The sequence below is a fragment of the Alexandromys fortis genome, unplaced genomic scaffold (assembly GCF_014885135.2).
Source record: "Alexandromys fortis isolate MF-2015 unplaced genomic scaffold, M_Fortis_MF-2015_v1.1 scaffold_71, whole genome shotgun sequence".
Lineage (NCBI taxonomy): Eukaryota > Metazoa > Chordata > Mammalia > Rodentia > Cricetidae > Alexandromys > Alexandromys fortis.
The window spans coordinates 2,459,634-2,475,388 of NW_026067954.1; the positions used below are offsets into that span (position 1 = coordinate 2,459,634).

General features: G+C 47.2%; 1 protein-coding gene across 2 annotated transcripts in view; it reads left to right on the forward strand.

Annotated features, from left to right (window-relative positions):
• Positions 1-15,755, forward strand: part of Myo5b (myosin VB) — a 270,878-nt gene that overhangs the window by 156,264 nt on the left and 98,859 nt on the right. For both annotated transcript variants that reach the window (XM_050151609.1, XM_050151610.1), the window contains exons 8-10: positions 2,679-2,786; positions 6,309-6,418; positions 11,349-11,614. In XM_050151609.1, coding sequence (XP_050007566.1) covers positions 2,679-2,786; positions 6,309-6,418; positions 11,349-11,614 — 484 coding nt within the window. The remainder of the gene's footprint in view (positions 1-2,678; positions 2,787-6,308; positions 6,419-11,348; positions 11,615-15,755) is intronic.

The window sequence follows — 15,755 nt, forward strand, 5'->3', positions numbered from 1 at the left end:
TATATGAAATTCTTTTTCAAACCCTAAGTGGTTGCAGGGTTTGCTTGCTTCCTGATAAGTTCCTATGGTGTTCTTTGTATGTTTCACATAACTTGATGCATTCTTCAACTCAGGCCATGTTGGCACAATATTGAATGACACAGCTGCAGGTTCTACTGTAGTTTAGCCTGTCAGTTACAGGATTGGAATGGTAAGCACTATGTTGCAAGAAGCATAGTCTCAGGCCAATGTGTCCCCTATAAAAAGTCATAGTTTACTTGGAACCCAGAAAGGACACATTGGATGGTACCCGCTGTGCTGGCCTATCCTGTTGTGCAGTTGCTAGCAAGGCTGGTCCTTCCAGGGTAGCCATCACTTCCAAGGACTTCCAAGGACAAGTAATGCATGCTCCCAGACAGTGCGAATTCTCAGTGGCCCTTGTTTGAGCACTGGCCTGACCTGGGGCCTTTTGGGTTGAATGCCAGCTCTTAGTCGCAAGTGGTCGGATAAGCAACTACAGTATGGACCACTGTCATTGTCCTCTTGCCTTCCCAGAATAGTGGGGGAGTTTCATAGTTTCATGGCCAACTTGCAGAAGCTATTTTTCCCTAAGGTTGTTTTTATAGAGAATCAAATAGTGACAAGATCCATCTGACTGGTCACTTTGTCCTGAACGAAACTTGAATAGGGAAGTTACCTAACTTTTATTTATGTGAGTTGTATTGAGGTTTAAAATGACTTTTCCTTATTTTCTGTCTGCAAAAGGTACAGACTCCCTGGGCTTCTTCCAGGATCCTTGAAAATTTCTCAATTCAGTCAATTTCTTGCATCTTGGAGTGAAATGAAGAGCCTCTGATAAGCCTGTGGCCTTGTGGGTGGATTGGCTATGAGCCTTCAAACTGGGTTGTTGGTTTCACCAATAACCCTGATAAATAGCTGGCAAAGTCAAGTAAACGAGCTAGCCAAAAGTTCCAGGAGATTCTCTAGACACCATAATCCTTGTCTTGTTCTTAACCTAAAACACATTATGCAGAAACCTCCAGCACCCTGGCATGAACTTGCTCATCTGTCTGGAGGTGGACGACATGGATTTGTGACTTGTCACTCATATTCTTCTACCCCATTGTTGTTCTTTTTGGTTAAAATGACCTTGGGACGTTTAGAGCAAAGTCCAGTGGAAATTTCCTTGGGGAACAGTGATGGTAAAGTTCCCATCTTCATTAAATCTGTTGCTCAGGTGGTTAAGGAAGTCCCCCTTCCTTTTAACTCTCATGGGAGTGTTGACACACTTTTATCACGGTCACCATAGACTCACACAGGTCAGAATACAGCCTTCCCAGGTGAGGTCCAAGCTCTGTGACATTGGCCTTGATGTTTGGTGCTCCCATCACAGATGGATGGCTTCTTTGTGCTCTGTTGACTGCCTGGGCCAGTGTCTGTCTGATGAACCAGTTACTAGGCATTTTAGTATTTATTGATCCTTGTAAATTCTTAGGAGAGAGGAAGTGGGACAAGGGGGAGAGAGAGATAGATGGTAACTGGATGGTAAAAGAAGGTGTTGTGGGTAGGAAAGAAGGATGGTGCTGGCTTCATGAACCTAAATGGAAGACAGTTGAGCTGCAGCCAGCCAGACAGGGAGGGAGGGAGTAGTCATACCCTGCTTTCATGTCTCTTACTAAGGGGTCCTGTTGTGTAAGGACAGCTAGTGACTGCAGACGGGAGGAAGCAGAGAAAGAGACGACCTTGTTGATAGCAGTTAGACCCTTCAGCAGACAGTGTCACCTCAGCCTAAGAAACAACCCATCTGAACCTGAGTTTGGAAATGCAGAGTCGGAAAGGTGGGGGTGATCTGCCAGACACAGAACAGCAGGCAGCAGACCCTCGCTCTCGACAGTGACGGATCTTTTGAAGATGCTGAAAATGCCTTCCCTGCATTGCGGAAGCCAGATGTCCTCCTGTGGAGTCTCTAGTGACTCTGTTGTCTTGGCTGACATTCAGTAATAGGTTTAAAAAAAAAAAAAAAGTCGTGGGACACTAATGATCCATCATCTCAATGGAATGCTGCAGTAGTGGCTCTCCATCCTGGTCATCCCCTGGTAAGCCTGTGCAGCCCCGTAGCACGCCATAGTCATGCTCGTTGACGTGCTGGAAAGTGGGAGCAAGTATAGTGAGTCATCTGTAGGTGGCACTGGGAAAGCTGCCAGATAAGCTATTTTGAATAGTGAGTCTAAGAGGAGGAATTGCTTTATTAGCCTTTTGGATCCATTCTTGCTCAGAACCCTGAGCTTGTGGAGTAATTAGCTACCGAAGTGCTAAATATGTTTTGCAAGCAAGTCCTAAAATTTTTGTTGGGGCTCAGAGTGGGTAAAGGGCTGAAGTCCTTTCTCTTTCAGTTCAAGCACCTTGGCCTCCATTCATCTAAGTGTGAAAAGTCCTTCCTCCAGAAATCTCTCTCAGCACACAGCAGATGTTCTATTACTCTGCAGGTGCTGGTCTAGCCTCCTAGAGTGGTGGTGGTGTAGTCAACCTGAGCGTCATTTTCCATTGTGGATAGGGTATTCTAAAGGAGTATACATCCATCTAACACCAAAGATCAGTGTGACTAGCATGTTCAGGGTAGACCTCCTCATAGGTGGTGGTCTGGAGGTAATGGGGAATGAAGACCTCTCTAGAGTCTCCCTTCTTCCTGCCTCCCACAGCATGTGCAGAGGACTTTCTCTATACATCCCACGGAGGAAGCACGACCATCGAGGGTGTCGATGACGCAGAGGACTTTGAGAAGACACGGCAAGCCCTCACACTCCTTGGTAAGGAACTGCTGAATGAGAGTAGCCTGCACAGGGTCTGATCCCGTGGAGGGGAGGAACTAAGGAGCAGTCTCACGGCCTTACCTACTAAGTCGTCTGAACCTTGATAGATGTCTTCTTGTGCTCTTATCTCTCTCTGTCCTCAGGCTCCAATGTTTAGAATTTGGAAGCTTTCTTCAAAAGAATCTTTTGAGCCAGGTACTGCAAAGTGTCCTGCTCCTTACTTGGGTGTTGAAAGCGATGGAAAGAAGCCTAGTGTAGCTGTGTCTTTGTGTGCTGTGGTCTGAGTTCAGAGGCAATGTGTGTCCCCAGAAAGACCCTCCCTCCTGCGTACTAGCCAGAGCATCTGACCAGAAGCAGACCCCTGTGTCCGCAAGCCCTGTGGCTGTGTGATATTGCTGGTGTGATAGCCATATGTGTTGTAATCCTCGAAGCAGGAAGTTCTCTGTGACCCTCAATAGCAGACAGGCTTGGTAGAAATGGGGAGAACTGTTCCTATGCCAGCCTGTTTTAGGGAAGAAGCACTTCTAGGTTCGTAAGATGAAAAGCAATTATTTCCTAATTGGGAAGTTAAAATAGTCAATCCTAGGACCCGTAGCCAGGCAAAGGGAAGCTCAAGGAGCCTGAAACTCAGAAAGTGACTCAGCTGGCCACAGTGTCTTCCCCAGCCCTTCTCTGACAGAGAGAAAGCTTTTGGCTTCTCTGTCAGGTTACTCAGAACAACATCTGTTCAGTTCTGTGGTAGAAGCCAAGTTTTGTCAGTGTTCAAATTAAATGTGAGCAAACTGGACACACTCCACTCTCTATGGGGAGGAGATGAAGGGCTAGTGTACTGGTCCCAGTGTGGTCATTTCTCTGGGTAGCTGAGACATGGGTAGCATTCGTCTTTTGTACCTGTGGATTATCAGGGGACAGAAAGCACTCTAGTTATTCCAGAATGAAAACAGCGCCATTACACCCAGAGCAATAGTGAGTGAGGAACTGTGGACAGGGCTGAAGTGGGCTTTGAGGATGGAAGTCATAAAGACAGAGGAAGTGCTTTTACTTCCTATGGCTAGTATAAGGGACCAAACATCTCAGGGACTGTTGAGTAGAGGAACCAGAGTTGTAGATAAACTTTAGACCCATCTAGGAAGAGGGAGAAGTGTGTCCAAGGCAAAGGACCAGCATCCTTAACAAGTAGGCTGTGTTTGACCTGAGTGCAGTGGATTCCTAAGTGCAATGTGAGCTCAGCAGGGAGGTTGTTAGACTCTCAGGTAAATGATGACAAGTAGGAGGGACCAGACCCAAGATGAAGACAACATTCTGCTGCCTTTGCATCACTGAGGTCCACTTGATTCAGAACCCTGATGCTCTGCCAGTCAGCACCAAGCAGTTCATGGAGGGAAGGACGTAGAGAATGTCTTGATATCTGCACCTCTGGCTTCCCCCAGCATCACACACCATATGTCTCTGAAGAAAATTGACTTCCCCTCTCTTCACAGCTATTGGTTGCCTGTAACCCTCCCTTAGCCATCATTGGTTACCTGAAACCTTCACTTTGCAGCCATTGGTTGCCTGTAACCCTCTCTTCACAGCCATTGGTTACCTGTAACATTCACTTTGCAGCCATTGGTTGCCTGTAACCCTCTCTTCACAGCCATTGGTTACCTGTAACATTCACTTTGCAGCCATTGGTTGCCTGTAACCCTCTATTCACAGCCATTGGTTACCTGTAACATTCACTTTGCAGCCATTGGTTGCCTGTAACCCTCTCTTTGCAGCCATTGGTTACCTGTAACCTTCACTTTGCAGCCATTGGTTGCCTATAATCCTCCCTTAGGAACCATTGGCTGCCTGTAACCCTCTCTTGCAGCTATTGGTTACCTGTAACCCTTACTTAGGAACCATTGGTTGCTTGTAACCCTCTTTTCACAGCCATTGGTTACCTGTAACCTTTCATCTAAGCGTGGGACCTTGTGAAAGTTTCCCCACCCACTTTGGCATGTCAAGTCTGTGGTGACTGCAGGTCTAGTCTAGGCAACCACACTGTTGAGATTCATGGGTGCAGCTTCCCTGTCCTGTCTAAAAGACACAGTCTAACAGAAGTCACCCTGATTCTGTGGTCATCGCAATCTTTCCATTTTCTTTTCATCATTTTCCCTCAGCCTTGGGTATGGGGTTGCTCTGTAGTGTTGGGTCAATTACCATTTATTGTTCCTTATCATGGGATGTTTAGGTTTTTGCTTGTTCAGAGGACCCCGTGATAAGAAAGGGCTTCCTTGCCGGGCAGTAGTGGTGCACACCTTTAATCTCATCACTCAGGAGGCAGAGGCAGGCAGATCTTTGTGAGTTCGAGACCAGTCTGATATACAAGAGCTAGTTCCAGGACAGGCTCCAAAACTACAGAGAAACTCTGTCTCAAAAAAACAAAAAAGAAAAAGAAAAGAGAGAGAGAGAGAGAGAGAGAGAGAGAGAGAGAGAGAGAGAGAGAGAGAGAGAAGAAAAAGAAAAGAGAAAAAAAGAAAAAGAAAAGAGAGAGAGAGAGAGAGAGAGAGAGAGAGAGAGAGAGAGAGAGAGAGAGAGAGAGAGAGAGAGAGAAAAGAAAGGGCTTCCTTGTTGGTAACTGTTTGGGCTGTCCACTTTGTGGATTATCTGGGCAAAGTTTTAACCCTAGTAAGATCAGTCTTTGCCTCCCATTGGACAGGTGCACTGGCTGCCATAGCTGGAGTAAAGCTCTGCCTTAGTAATAGCAGGAACGTGAGGAACAGCTGCCGTTTCTTCAGTAGAAAGCAACTTGATTAACATTCATCGTACCGCTCTGACAACTTTTTTTAATAAGTTTGAAATATTTTAAAATTTAAAAAGAACTAATACCTTGATGCTAAATCTAAATTTTAAGAGATATGCCTTTGGTAATTGATGTAGGCAAATAACGAATTTGACGATCAAGTTTGTTGCCGCAGAGTTTCTAGGCTGTGAGTGTTTCTGTCACTGATGGGGCATGCATCACAAGGCAGACAGCCACCTTCAGCTAGCACTGCCCATAAGCCAGCTGGCTGGTCAGTCCCTGGAACAGTATTCCCAGGGGTGTGCTGGAGGGGTCTCTTTTTCTTCCCCTGTTGGCCCTGTGGTTGTGTCACAGATGTTTGCAGGATATTAAGTTAGGAGAAAAACAACTGCAGATAGATGGCCATCCTTATTAAACTCATAAAAGCATCCATAAAGTGTCTGGTGAAATGAAGTCCAAAATGAGTCAGTCCTACAGCTGCCTCTCCGTGCTCCTGAATACGCTAAATGGTAAGGTGCCCCATCTGCTGTGATCCAGACAGTCAGAGTGAGGCTGTTTGCCTCTCAGTGGGAGCCCCTTTGCCCTCTGAGATGATCCAGTGAGTGGTAATTATTTGGCCTGGCTGGTTTTAAGAGTCATTAACCCAGGAGAGAAAAATCAAACAATTTCTCAAGTCCTAAAAGGGTAAAAAAATCCTTTCTAACATGGGACAGAGATTGGATGTCATTCATGCATTTTTTTTTCTCCTTCAGGAGTGCGGGATTCCCATCAAATAAGCATCTTTAAGATAATTGCTTCCATCTTGCATCTTGGAAGTGTGGAGATTCAGTCAGAGCGTGATGGGGATTCCTGCAGCATACCAGTAAGTGGCACCAGAGGTAAAATGTGGAGTCAGCTCGGATCCTCCATCCTGACACCATGGGCATTTGCTTCTGTGCTTAGAGGGCACCCCTTGGTTATTTATTCTGAGCAATAATGACGTCTATTTTCTCACTGATAAAGTTTTAAGAACCAATCCATTTCAGATCAGCTGCCATCAAGTTTCTATCACTGTGGCATGGGATTTAGTGGCTAGTCAATAAATTTGTTTGATGGGTTTATTTTCCAAATACTCTGAGGTACATAGAGTTCTACACAATGTCATCAATCTGTTGAGTACCTTGCGGGCTGCAGCCTGAGCTCTTCACAGCATGGAAACGGAGTACTGGACATCGCCGTTGTGACTGCTTCTAAAGAGCAGGCATTCTAACTGGATGGCCATGTTGGGATGGCGCGTACTGACCTTTTCCCAGCCCGAGGCAGAATATTAAGCAAGGCATCTCAGTCAAAGGCCTACCAGCTATGACAGCTCCTTAAAGGCTCACGATAAAGGTCCTTTCCCCTGAGCCTAGTGCCACAGTGGACTTGCGGTAGACAGGAGTGTGTGTGTGTGTGTGTGTGTGTGTGTGTGTGTGTGTGTGTGTGTAATGGAGGATGCTGGCGGGAGTCCATGTGATGGGGTAGACAGCAGCTGCTGTGTCCTGTCTGCAAGTTAATACTGTTGACCATGGCTAAACTGGCACTCTGACCTTGAATAAGTGCATCGGCCACATTTCCACATCAGTGCTTATTTGTGACTAGCTTAGAAGGAAGTGTAAAGTGTGATTCTTGCTTCTTGGGATGTGGGATTTAAATAACCAGATTCTAGGGAAAGTCCAAAGATGTCGCTACAAAATTCAGATGTGGGTGTGTGACCATGCCACAAGCTAGAGCCGTTGCCCTTCCCACTTACGGATACTGCTATTTGTGTGGCACTAGAGTTAGAAGAAGTTCAGAATATACCTGCCTCTAGGGAGGAAAAGACCTGAACTCTCTTAGGGTTCAATAGAATTCCTCCCCAGCCTCATACATTGTCCTTAAGCCAGAAATGTTGCTCTGGGTGAGCTGGTGCTGGGCCGTCGCCCTCTTTACTGTGGACTCTGCAGCCTAGCCTCGGTACCTCTGAGAAAGGGAGAATTTTGGAGCTTGCCATATCCCAGAGCAGTTTCTGATGTCCAACACCCACAAGCTGCGGTGCATGTGTGCACTGTGGGGAGTGTAGAACCTGTAGTGAAGTAGAGATGGCACAGTAATGCCTGGATAGCCAGCAGGGAATTCCAAGGACCACGGCCTCTCTGGGGAATACAGGCCCAGCCTGACCCTAGGAGTGAGTTTCTCAGGCTGGTGAAGAATTGGCCCTCTGGGGTCTTTGCCCTAAGGAGGAAAACATGCAGAGTTTATGCCTCCCAAATGCACACCCCTTCCTGGCAAATACCCTGTGTATCTTTAGGGCAGCTGAGTTCTATAAGGGACCAGGAAGACTGGGAAGACACACATTGACACATTCCTGGTTTAGGCTGGTGATATGCACTTTTGGTGTGTGTCTGTGTTGCTATGAATCAAGTCTTGGGTTCCTCAGCATGAGCTCTCCACCTGAGCGACACGCTTGGCCTCCTTGCCATGGAGTCAGTCCCACAGCATGGGAAGCCTACCTGCTTTCCCTTGGCACTGCGTTCCTTGTGTGATTATTCACAATCTCTCTTTCTCCATCCTCTTCCCCCCCACTCTTCCGGACTGATGAAGAGGATAAGTCTACTTGTTCTCAGTCACTTTTGCAGTGTATAGGGCCCAGGAGGCACTCCAAGATGGGGAACTGGGTGATTCATTGAGGTGTATAGGCCGCAATGGTGTAAAAATGAGAGCCAGTGTGATGAGACACTCAGCGGGTGCAGGAGAGGAAGTGGGGCTCTGAGCACGTGTCCTGGAGCACATGTCCCGGATGTGTGTCAGGGATGGTTTCTCCTTAGGAAAGTCCAGCCTTGGGCTTGTAGGTACAGTGTCTCTGATATTATGACTAGTCCTTCACTCATGGGTGTTCAGATGAGGGGACATCATTGATTGGTGCCTGGTCCCCAATACCACCGCTGAACTGTAGGGCCATGTCTGCTGCATCACTTTCTGCTTGATACGTAGGGGCACCATGTGTTTGTGAGTCTGTATGAAGATGGTACCGTCAGGATACACTCTGAACAGAGTTGGTAAACTTAGGCGCACAGGTTGAAGGTCTAGGCTGCGTGAGTGATGACAGCGCCAGGGTTACCAGGGTTCAAATCCTGACCCTGCCATTTTGCAGGGCTGTAACTTAGAGATGCCCCCTCACCTCCCTAATACCTGCTTCCTCCTTGACACACTGTGGGTGGGGGGAGAACGCAGCCCAGTATGGAAGCCTTCACCCGGAGCTGATGATCATCTTGATAAGTTCTGGATTCATGCCTTTCTGGTTGTTTGGGCCAGAATGAACCTTTTCCAGAGCATGTCTCTTCCTATACGGAGAAGCAAAACTAAATAAATCCCAGAGAGGGGAACCTCTTTCGTAAAGGAAGGAATGACTAATGCTCATGCCAGGACGAGGCCCATCCTGGGTTCTTTCCTAGTACCATGTCTTACTTACTCAAACTTTTGATCACGTGACGTGGGCCACCCATTACACACTTGCCAGTGGCCCATCGTTGCTTACGGAAAGCATGCCCTGATAACCCCTTTCAGATGGATCCTTGGCATGGTCCTCTGGTACACAGGTAGGTTTGCTGTCTACAGCTAAGCAATGTGCTCTGTAGTTTTCGTTTTTAATTAAGACATGAGAATGTGTTCCGTGATTGCCCGTGTTACCTTAGAGATGCGGCAGTGTGCAATTACTTGGAAACCAGAGGCAATTTTTCCCTTTGAATTTGGCAATACAGGCTCATAAAACTAACCCGCTGTCTATAACGCTGGCTGCTTTAATGGATTTATCATCATCTAATTATACTTAAATGTAATGGCCTGATGTTAGCACCTTTAATCAACAGGCAGGAGTGAGTGGGAGCAGAGGAGTCCCCTTTGTGGTGTCTGGAAACCTGTCCCCTGGTGGCTCTTAAAGAGTCAGCTCCCTGACTGTGGCTCCATCACTGCCGCGTTCTAGCATGGGGGCTGGGAGCCATGAGGGGGCCTGGGAGCTGGTCCATGCTGTTTGCTGCAGGCAAACCACTCATCCAAATGTCAGGGGATCCATCTGTAGTGTGTACCTAGCAATTAAGAATTCCTTAAAAATAGGTCAGATGAACAAATTGGACACTTGCCACCTGTGAACTTGTTGCCTGCCAAGCAGGCTCCAAATTCTACCCTGATTGGTGCCATTATGTTGGAACAGGCAGGGGTAGAGTGGTTACAGAGTGAAGGCTGTGGCCAGAAGTAGCCATGACACCGTTAACTGCTTAGTGAGCCTGAAGGGCAGGTCTCTACACACCAAGCCACGCCTACTCAAGCTGGTTGTGTCGCTGGGTGGTCAGGGAGCCTCACTTAGCCTCATCTTCTTCATCTCTAATTCAGGCTAGACCAGAATGGCAGCTCCCAAGGGGGAGCCTGACCCCAGAGGGATGAGGATCTTTGTTCAGATGAGTGGGAGTGGTCTTACCCTAACTGTCTTCTGGTGCTTCTGAGCTCAGCTGTGTTTAACCTGGTGTGACACTGGGTTAGTGTGCTCTTCAGGGTGCATTCTCACCTAAGGTTGGGGAACACGCTGGTTTTGAGTTTGGGGAGGAGCTTTCATTTCTAACATACTATTTTATAGTAATGTCTCCTTTTTGCTAGATGGCTAGATACCGATGGGGGTAAATGGCCTGAGGATACAATGTTAAGGGGGAGATGATAGCATTGTCTATGTTAATTTTTTATTAAACAAGCCCTCATTTAAATCCTACAGTTGGCCTCATCAGGAATTGAGAGTCATAAGCAATCCAATGACATCAGGAAGTATTTAAATTCATGTTATGAATTTAAAAGGTTCCATAAACTGGCTTAGCCACTTTGCCAAGCACCACAAGATGAGGGTCTGAATAACCACCAAGGATGGTAGCTTTTCTACAGGGTTCCCTGAATGGGCAACAGGGATTTCCCAAGAGACTTAGGTGGTTTAATGAAATGATTCACAGCCCTGTGGAAGACTTGGATGTTCTCCTAGTTTAAAAGGTGGGGGCGGTGTGACTGGTAAGCACAGGTCAGGTCAAAGGCGGTCCTCAAGGCCTCTGGGAAGCTTGTAGGAACACTGTGTGAATGGAACCTGTTTGCATTCCATCACTGCCGAGAAACGCTGTCCTCTAGGTTTGGGCTTGTTTCTTACCAGTGCATCTGAACACACCCACTGAAGTCACGTAGGATTCAGAGGGCTGGCGTGTAAAACACCAGGGTGCTTCCCAACCTGTAGGACAGTCACCAGTCTGGTTCCTGTTACAGAAGGGGCACTGAAGCCTGAGGACAGGAGGTGGTTTTGAGTGGGGACTGAAAACTGGTTTCCTGGAGTGCTGTGAGTGTTGCATGTGCCCTCTACAGATGCGTACTGTGTGCTCAGCTTGCATCTGCTACTTTCTGGCTCCCGGCTCTGAACCACCTCAGCATTCCGAAGCTGTCACTTCACAGGCTGCTCCCTTCATCCATGCTGTCCCTCCTACCAGTACCTGACCGTTACCTGGCAGTTGAGGAAGGGCCAGGAACAGTGCACAGTGCTTTGCTATTTATTAAGTCTTTGTAATTTGGCCAGGGGCAGGTGTGATGATCAGTTTAAGCAATGCTACCCGGGTCTCTATACTTACCTGATGTAGGGTGTCGGGGACTAACTGCTAGGGTAGAGAAGGGGTTCCATGGGTGCCCTGCCATGCACTTGGCCCCTGGGCAGGAGGGAAAATGTGCAAAGGAGCCTGTTTCCCCTCCCCGTCCTGATCATGTCTTCCTTTCCTCAGCCGCAGGATGAACACTTGAGCAACTTCTGCCGCCTGCTAGGAGTGGAACACAGTCAGATGGAGCACTGGCTGTGCCATCGCAAGCTGGTCACCACCTCGGAGACCTACGTCAAGACCATGAGCCTGCAGCAGGTGGTCAACGCGCGCGATGCTCTGGCCAAGCACATCTATGCCCAGCTGTTCTCCTGGATTGTGGAGCACATCAACAAGGCCCTGCACTCCTCCCTTAAGCAGCACTCCTTCATCGGGGTCCTGGATATCTACGGGTAGGCCTGCACTCCCAGGTTCCACTCTGCTGCTGCTCATCAGTGTGTTCCTGCTGGCATTTAGGAGCCAGCGAAGACCTCGATGGCCTCCTAGCCAGGAGAATTAAAGAGGTGCAGGTGTTATAACTAGAGTTACTGTTGACCCCAAACCAGAGACACCAAGTGTCTTACAGGTGGCAGCTCCCAAGGGAGGATGTGCCCTGTCAGAACACTGATAGCCTTGCCCCCATCATGAACTCTATAGTATGATTTTTCTTAAGAAAGAGTTTTGCTATGTGGCCTAGAGTGGCTTCAAACTTGGAATCGTTCTGCCTCAACTTCCCAGGTACAGGGATTACAACTGTATACTGCCAGGGTCAGATCCATTTTTTACTGGTAGGAATCAGACCCTGAGAGAGAAAGGGCTTGTCCATCCTCATTCTAGAAGCCTCTCTCAGTTTTTGTATTTGCTAGATCCCATTTCTATCTGCCACTTGATCTCACTGTCCTCAATGGAGGTGATGGTTTTAATATGAATTTTGCCCGATTCTGCATAGACTAGTGCTCTATACTAGCATTTGTGAGGATGATCTTCCTTTTGGAATCTCGGTGAAACTGACAGGCTTTTATTTATGACTAATCTCCGCAGGGTGAGGTCACATAGCTTGGAGGGAAGTATACCTGACAAGACATCAAGAAATGGGCTTTCTCTAGCCAGGCTGCCACCAAGAGCTGAATGATTACAGATCACAACCCCTTTCTGTCTGTTTTGATGGCTTCCAGTGAGGTTGTGCGCCAGTTGTCCTGGGGTTATTTCAGACCCATCTAGACTCGTGACATTATGTGGACAGGGTGTATCCCCCTTGCTCTTCTTTTCTCACTCAACTGCCTTGACCTCTTTAAGCTAAGAATAGACTCAATTCTCCTAGAAGGAAGGCTTCTGTCTTAAAATAGCAACCCAGACCCCTAGGTTGCAGTATTGCAGGAGCAGCGGCTCTCTAGTGAAGCTCAGCATGGTAGGTTGGAACTGAGGGTGGTACAAAGGAGAATCCCCTTCAAAGGGGCCGCTTCCTGTGCAAATCAGACCTGCTCCCCCACTTCCCGCTGATGCAGTAGCTCGGACCATATTACACGGAGTTTAAATTTAAGACTTAAATTTTATTCTGGGAATTACAAAGACCTCAGGAACATGCTGAAGAGTTAAGTGTTGTGCAGAGGTACATTATGCAAGAAGCTGTCGAGACTGTAGAAGAGTCCACCTGAGGGTTTAGATACTCTAACGGGTGTGTAAGATTAAAACCAGAGAAGCCAGGGAGAGTTTTCTGGCAGAGGTGAGCTGTGAACTGGATGAAGTGGGAAGTAGAAGGGTCACCATTGGGAACAGAGGTACGATGGTAGAAAACGCCCAAGGTGTTGGAGCTGGAGAGATGGTTCAGTAACTAAGAGCACATGTTGCTCTTGCAGAAGGCCTGGGTTCAGTTCCCAGAACCTGTATGGTAGTTTACATATCTATAACTATGGTCTGAGGTGGGTCCAAAGCCTTAATTAAATCCAGTGCCACCTGCTGACTTCTGTGGATACCAGGCATGCATTCAGGCAAAACACTCATATACACAAATTTAAACAAATAAATATTAAAAATTCAAACAGAAAAGAAGTTATATAATTGAAGAACAAAGGAAAGTGGGAGGTGCATCCTCTCAGAGGTTCCTCAGGGCAGGCCGCTCTCCCTGTGGTCAGCAGGGCACCTCCTGCCAAGTCTTCCTGTTGCATCGCGAGAACACCACATTCTTACAGAATTTACCGCCTGGCTGTCAATAACTGATTCTCTTATTTTTCCTCTGCCTTGAGTATTTCTGGGCCATCAAATTTCAGGTGAGAAGACCTTCACTATGGGTGGTGTCATTCCCTAGGCTAGAATCCTGGACTGTTTTTAGAAGGAGAAAATGAGTTGAGCACAGTCATTTATTGCCCTGTGCTTCATCCTAAGAGACAATGTGACCACCTGCCCCATGTTCCAGATGTTATGACTTCCTTCAAACCATGGGCTGTAACCTCCAACTATGATCCAAAAAGGCCTTCCTTCCTAAGTTGCTTTGGGTGGAGTATTTTGTCACAGTAACACAGGTAGATTGCGGGAAATGGACCAGATGTTATAACTCACTGTCTCCTGGTCTTCCTTCCAAACACGGCCCTAAAGGTCAGCCCTAAATCTCAGTGTGGAGTTAGAGCTGGCCGGAGTTCTGAACTACAGATGAGCTGCTTCATGTTTATGTATAAATGTAAGTGTTTCCACAGATCAGAGCTCGCCCTGAAATAAACACTCACGACGCAAGCAAGCACCATAGGAACCAGCTCCACGCTGCACATCTGAACCCCACATGTGCTGACTGGCAGGTAGCTTATGAAGTAGAAAAGGTTGTGGCTGCCTCTAGAAGGCTGCTACCCACTGGGCTCTCTGCAGGCCTTCTGAGCAGAAGCTCCAGACACCCAGTGCCTGTCTGGGTATCAGAATGCCTTTGCTTTCTTTAGCTCCTTTTTATGTTCTCCAGAATAGTGCAAGATAAGCAATGCCCAGAACAGTTATGCCAAGCCAAGCTGTTCTAACTAAGGACCTATGAAACTCCCTGTGGGATGTTTCCTGCCAGGCAGGCTTGGACATTGATAGAGGGCAGCCTGGCAGCTTTTGGCTGGCATTTCCTTACACGCGGATTAGCCGGTGGTGTTTGCCTCTGTTGACTTTATTGGTTACAAGGGTAATCTGTTATTCATCCTTGAGGCGTCAAGAAATAAATGGCTCAATTTGGGGGAAATCCACACTATTTTTTTTGTCTTTGACTTTAGCTTTCAATTGCCAAGCTTTGGTTCCAGCCAGTCCGTTTGGGCAGAGGACAGTGCAGGATGCAGTAGGTGACCGAGTCACTCCGAGGAGCACTGCAAGAGAAGCCGGAGTAAGAAGTAGGGGGATTGAACTAAGGGAAGAAGGATATGGGCGTTACTATTTATTTTGATTTTTTTTCTCTGTTGCTATGACAAAATACTCTAACAAAACCCTCAAAAGAGAGGATTTGTCTTCACAGTTCAAAGTCAAGCCTATCACGGTAGAAGTCAAGGCAGCAAGCTGAAGCATCTCATCACATGTATCCACAATCCAGAAATTAGTATGAATGTCAGGGTTCATTGTGCTTTGCTATGCAGTCCAGGGTATTTTAATATTTGCTTTTGGGTTTCAGGAATGTAGTGCATATTCTAACATTAACCCCTTAGTGGAGGGGGGTTTCACGTGCGCCATTTCTACTCTGTAGATGCACCGCCCTGTATTTGTAAGCAAATTTCTTAGATTTATCATTGCCTTCATTTGCTGGGGAAAGGAAATCTTCTTTGTGTCATTGGTTTGTTTTGCCTTAGGTTTCCCTCTCCAGAGCAGGTGACTGCACAGGCCTAGTATAGTAGTTACTCAGAGAAGCCTGCCCAGCCTCTCCTGAACCTGCAGGTGCTGAAGGGGAACAAACTCTGTGACTGAATTTACCCACTGGCCTATCGAAAGTATCCCAGTTCTTGGTGGCCTGGAAGGTCACAGGACATTGTTAACTTTAGAGTAACCATAGCTAGCTAGCTAACCTCAATGTTAGACCTCACAGAGCGTGTGATGCTGTTATGTTGATCTGTCCTATCCTGACATCTGAAGAGAACTTTACATCCTAGGGTAACTCCAAAGCCTGTGCAATCTCCTGGACTCATGTAGGGGTGTCCAGCCCTTTGACATTGCAAAGCAATGCTATCATCCTCCAGGTTTATACTGTAGAACTGTGCAGTCAGAGAGGGGAGGATCCTGGGGCTTTCTGACCACACAGGCTAGCAGAATTAGTGAGCTCCAGGTTCAGTGACAGAGACTATCTCAAAAAAAGGTGGAAAAGTGATTGAGAAAGACCACATACACTAACCTCTGTCGTCCACAGGCACATGCATGTGTGTGTGCCCACCCCATACATGTGTGCCCATACCTGCATACTTGCGAATGCATACATGAAAGTCACAAATCACTGTTTTAAGAAAGTTTATGATTCTGTATTAGGGGCTGTATTTACAGCTATCTTTGGTTACATGTGACCCATAGGTTGGGCATACCTGTTAGTCCTTTAGAAGATGCCCCCCCATAAAC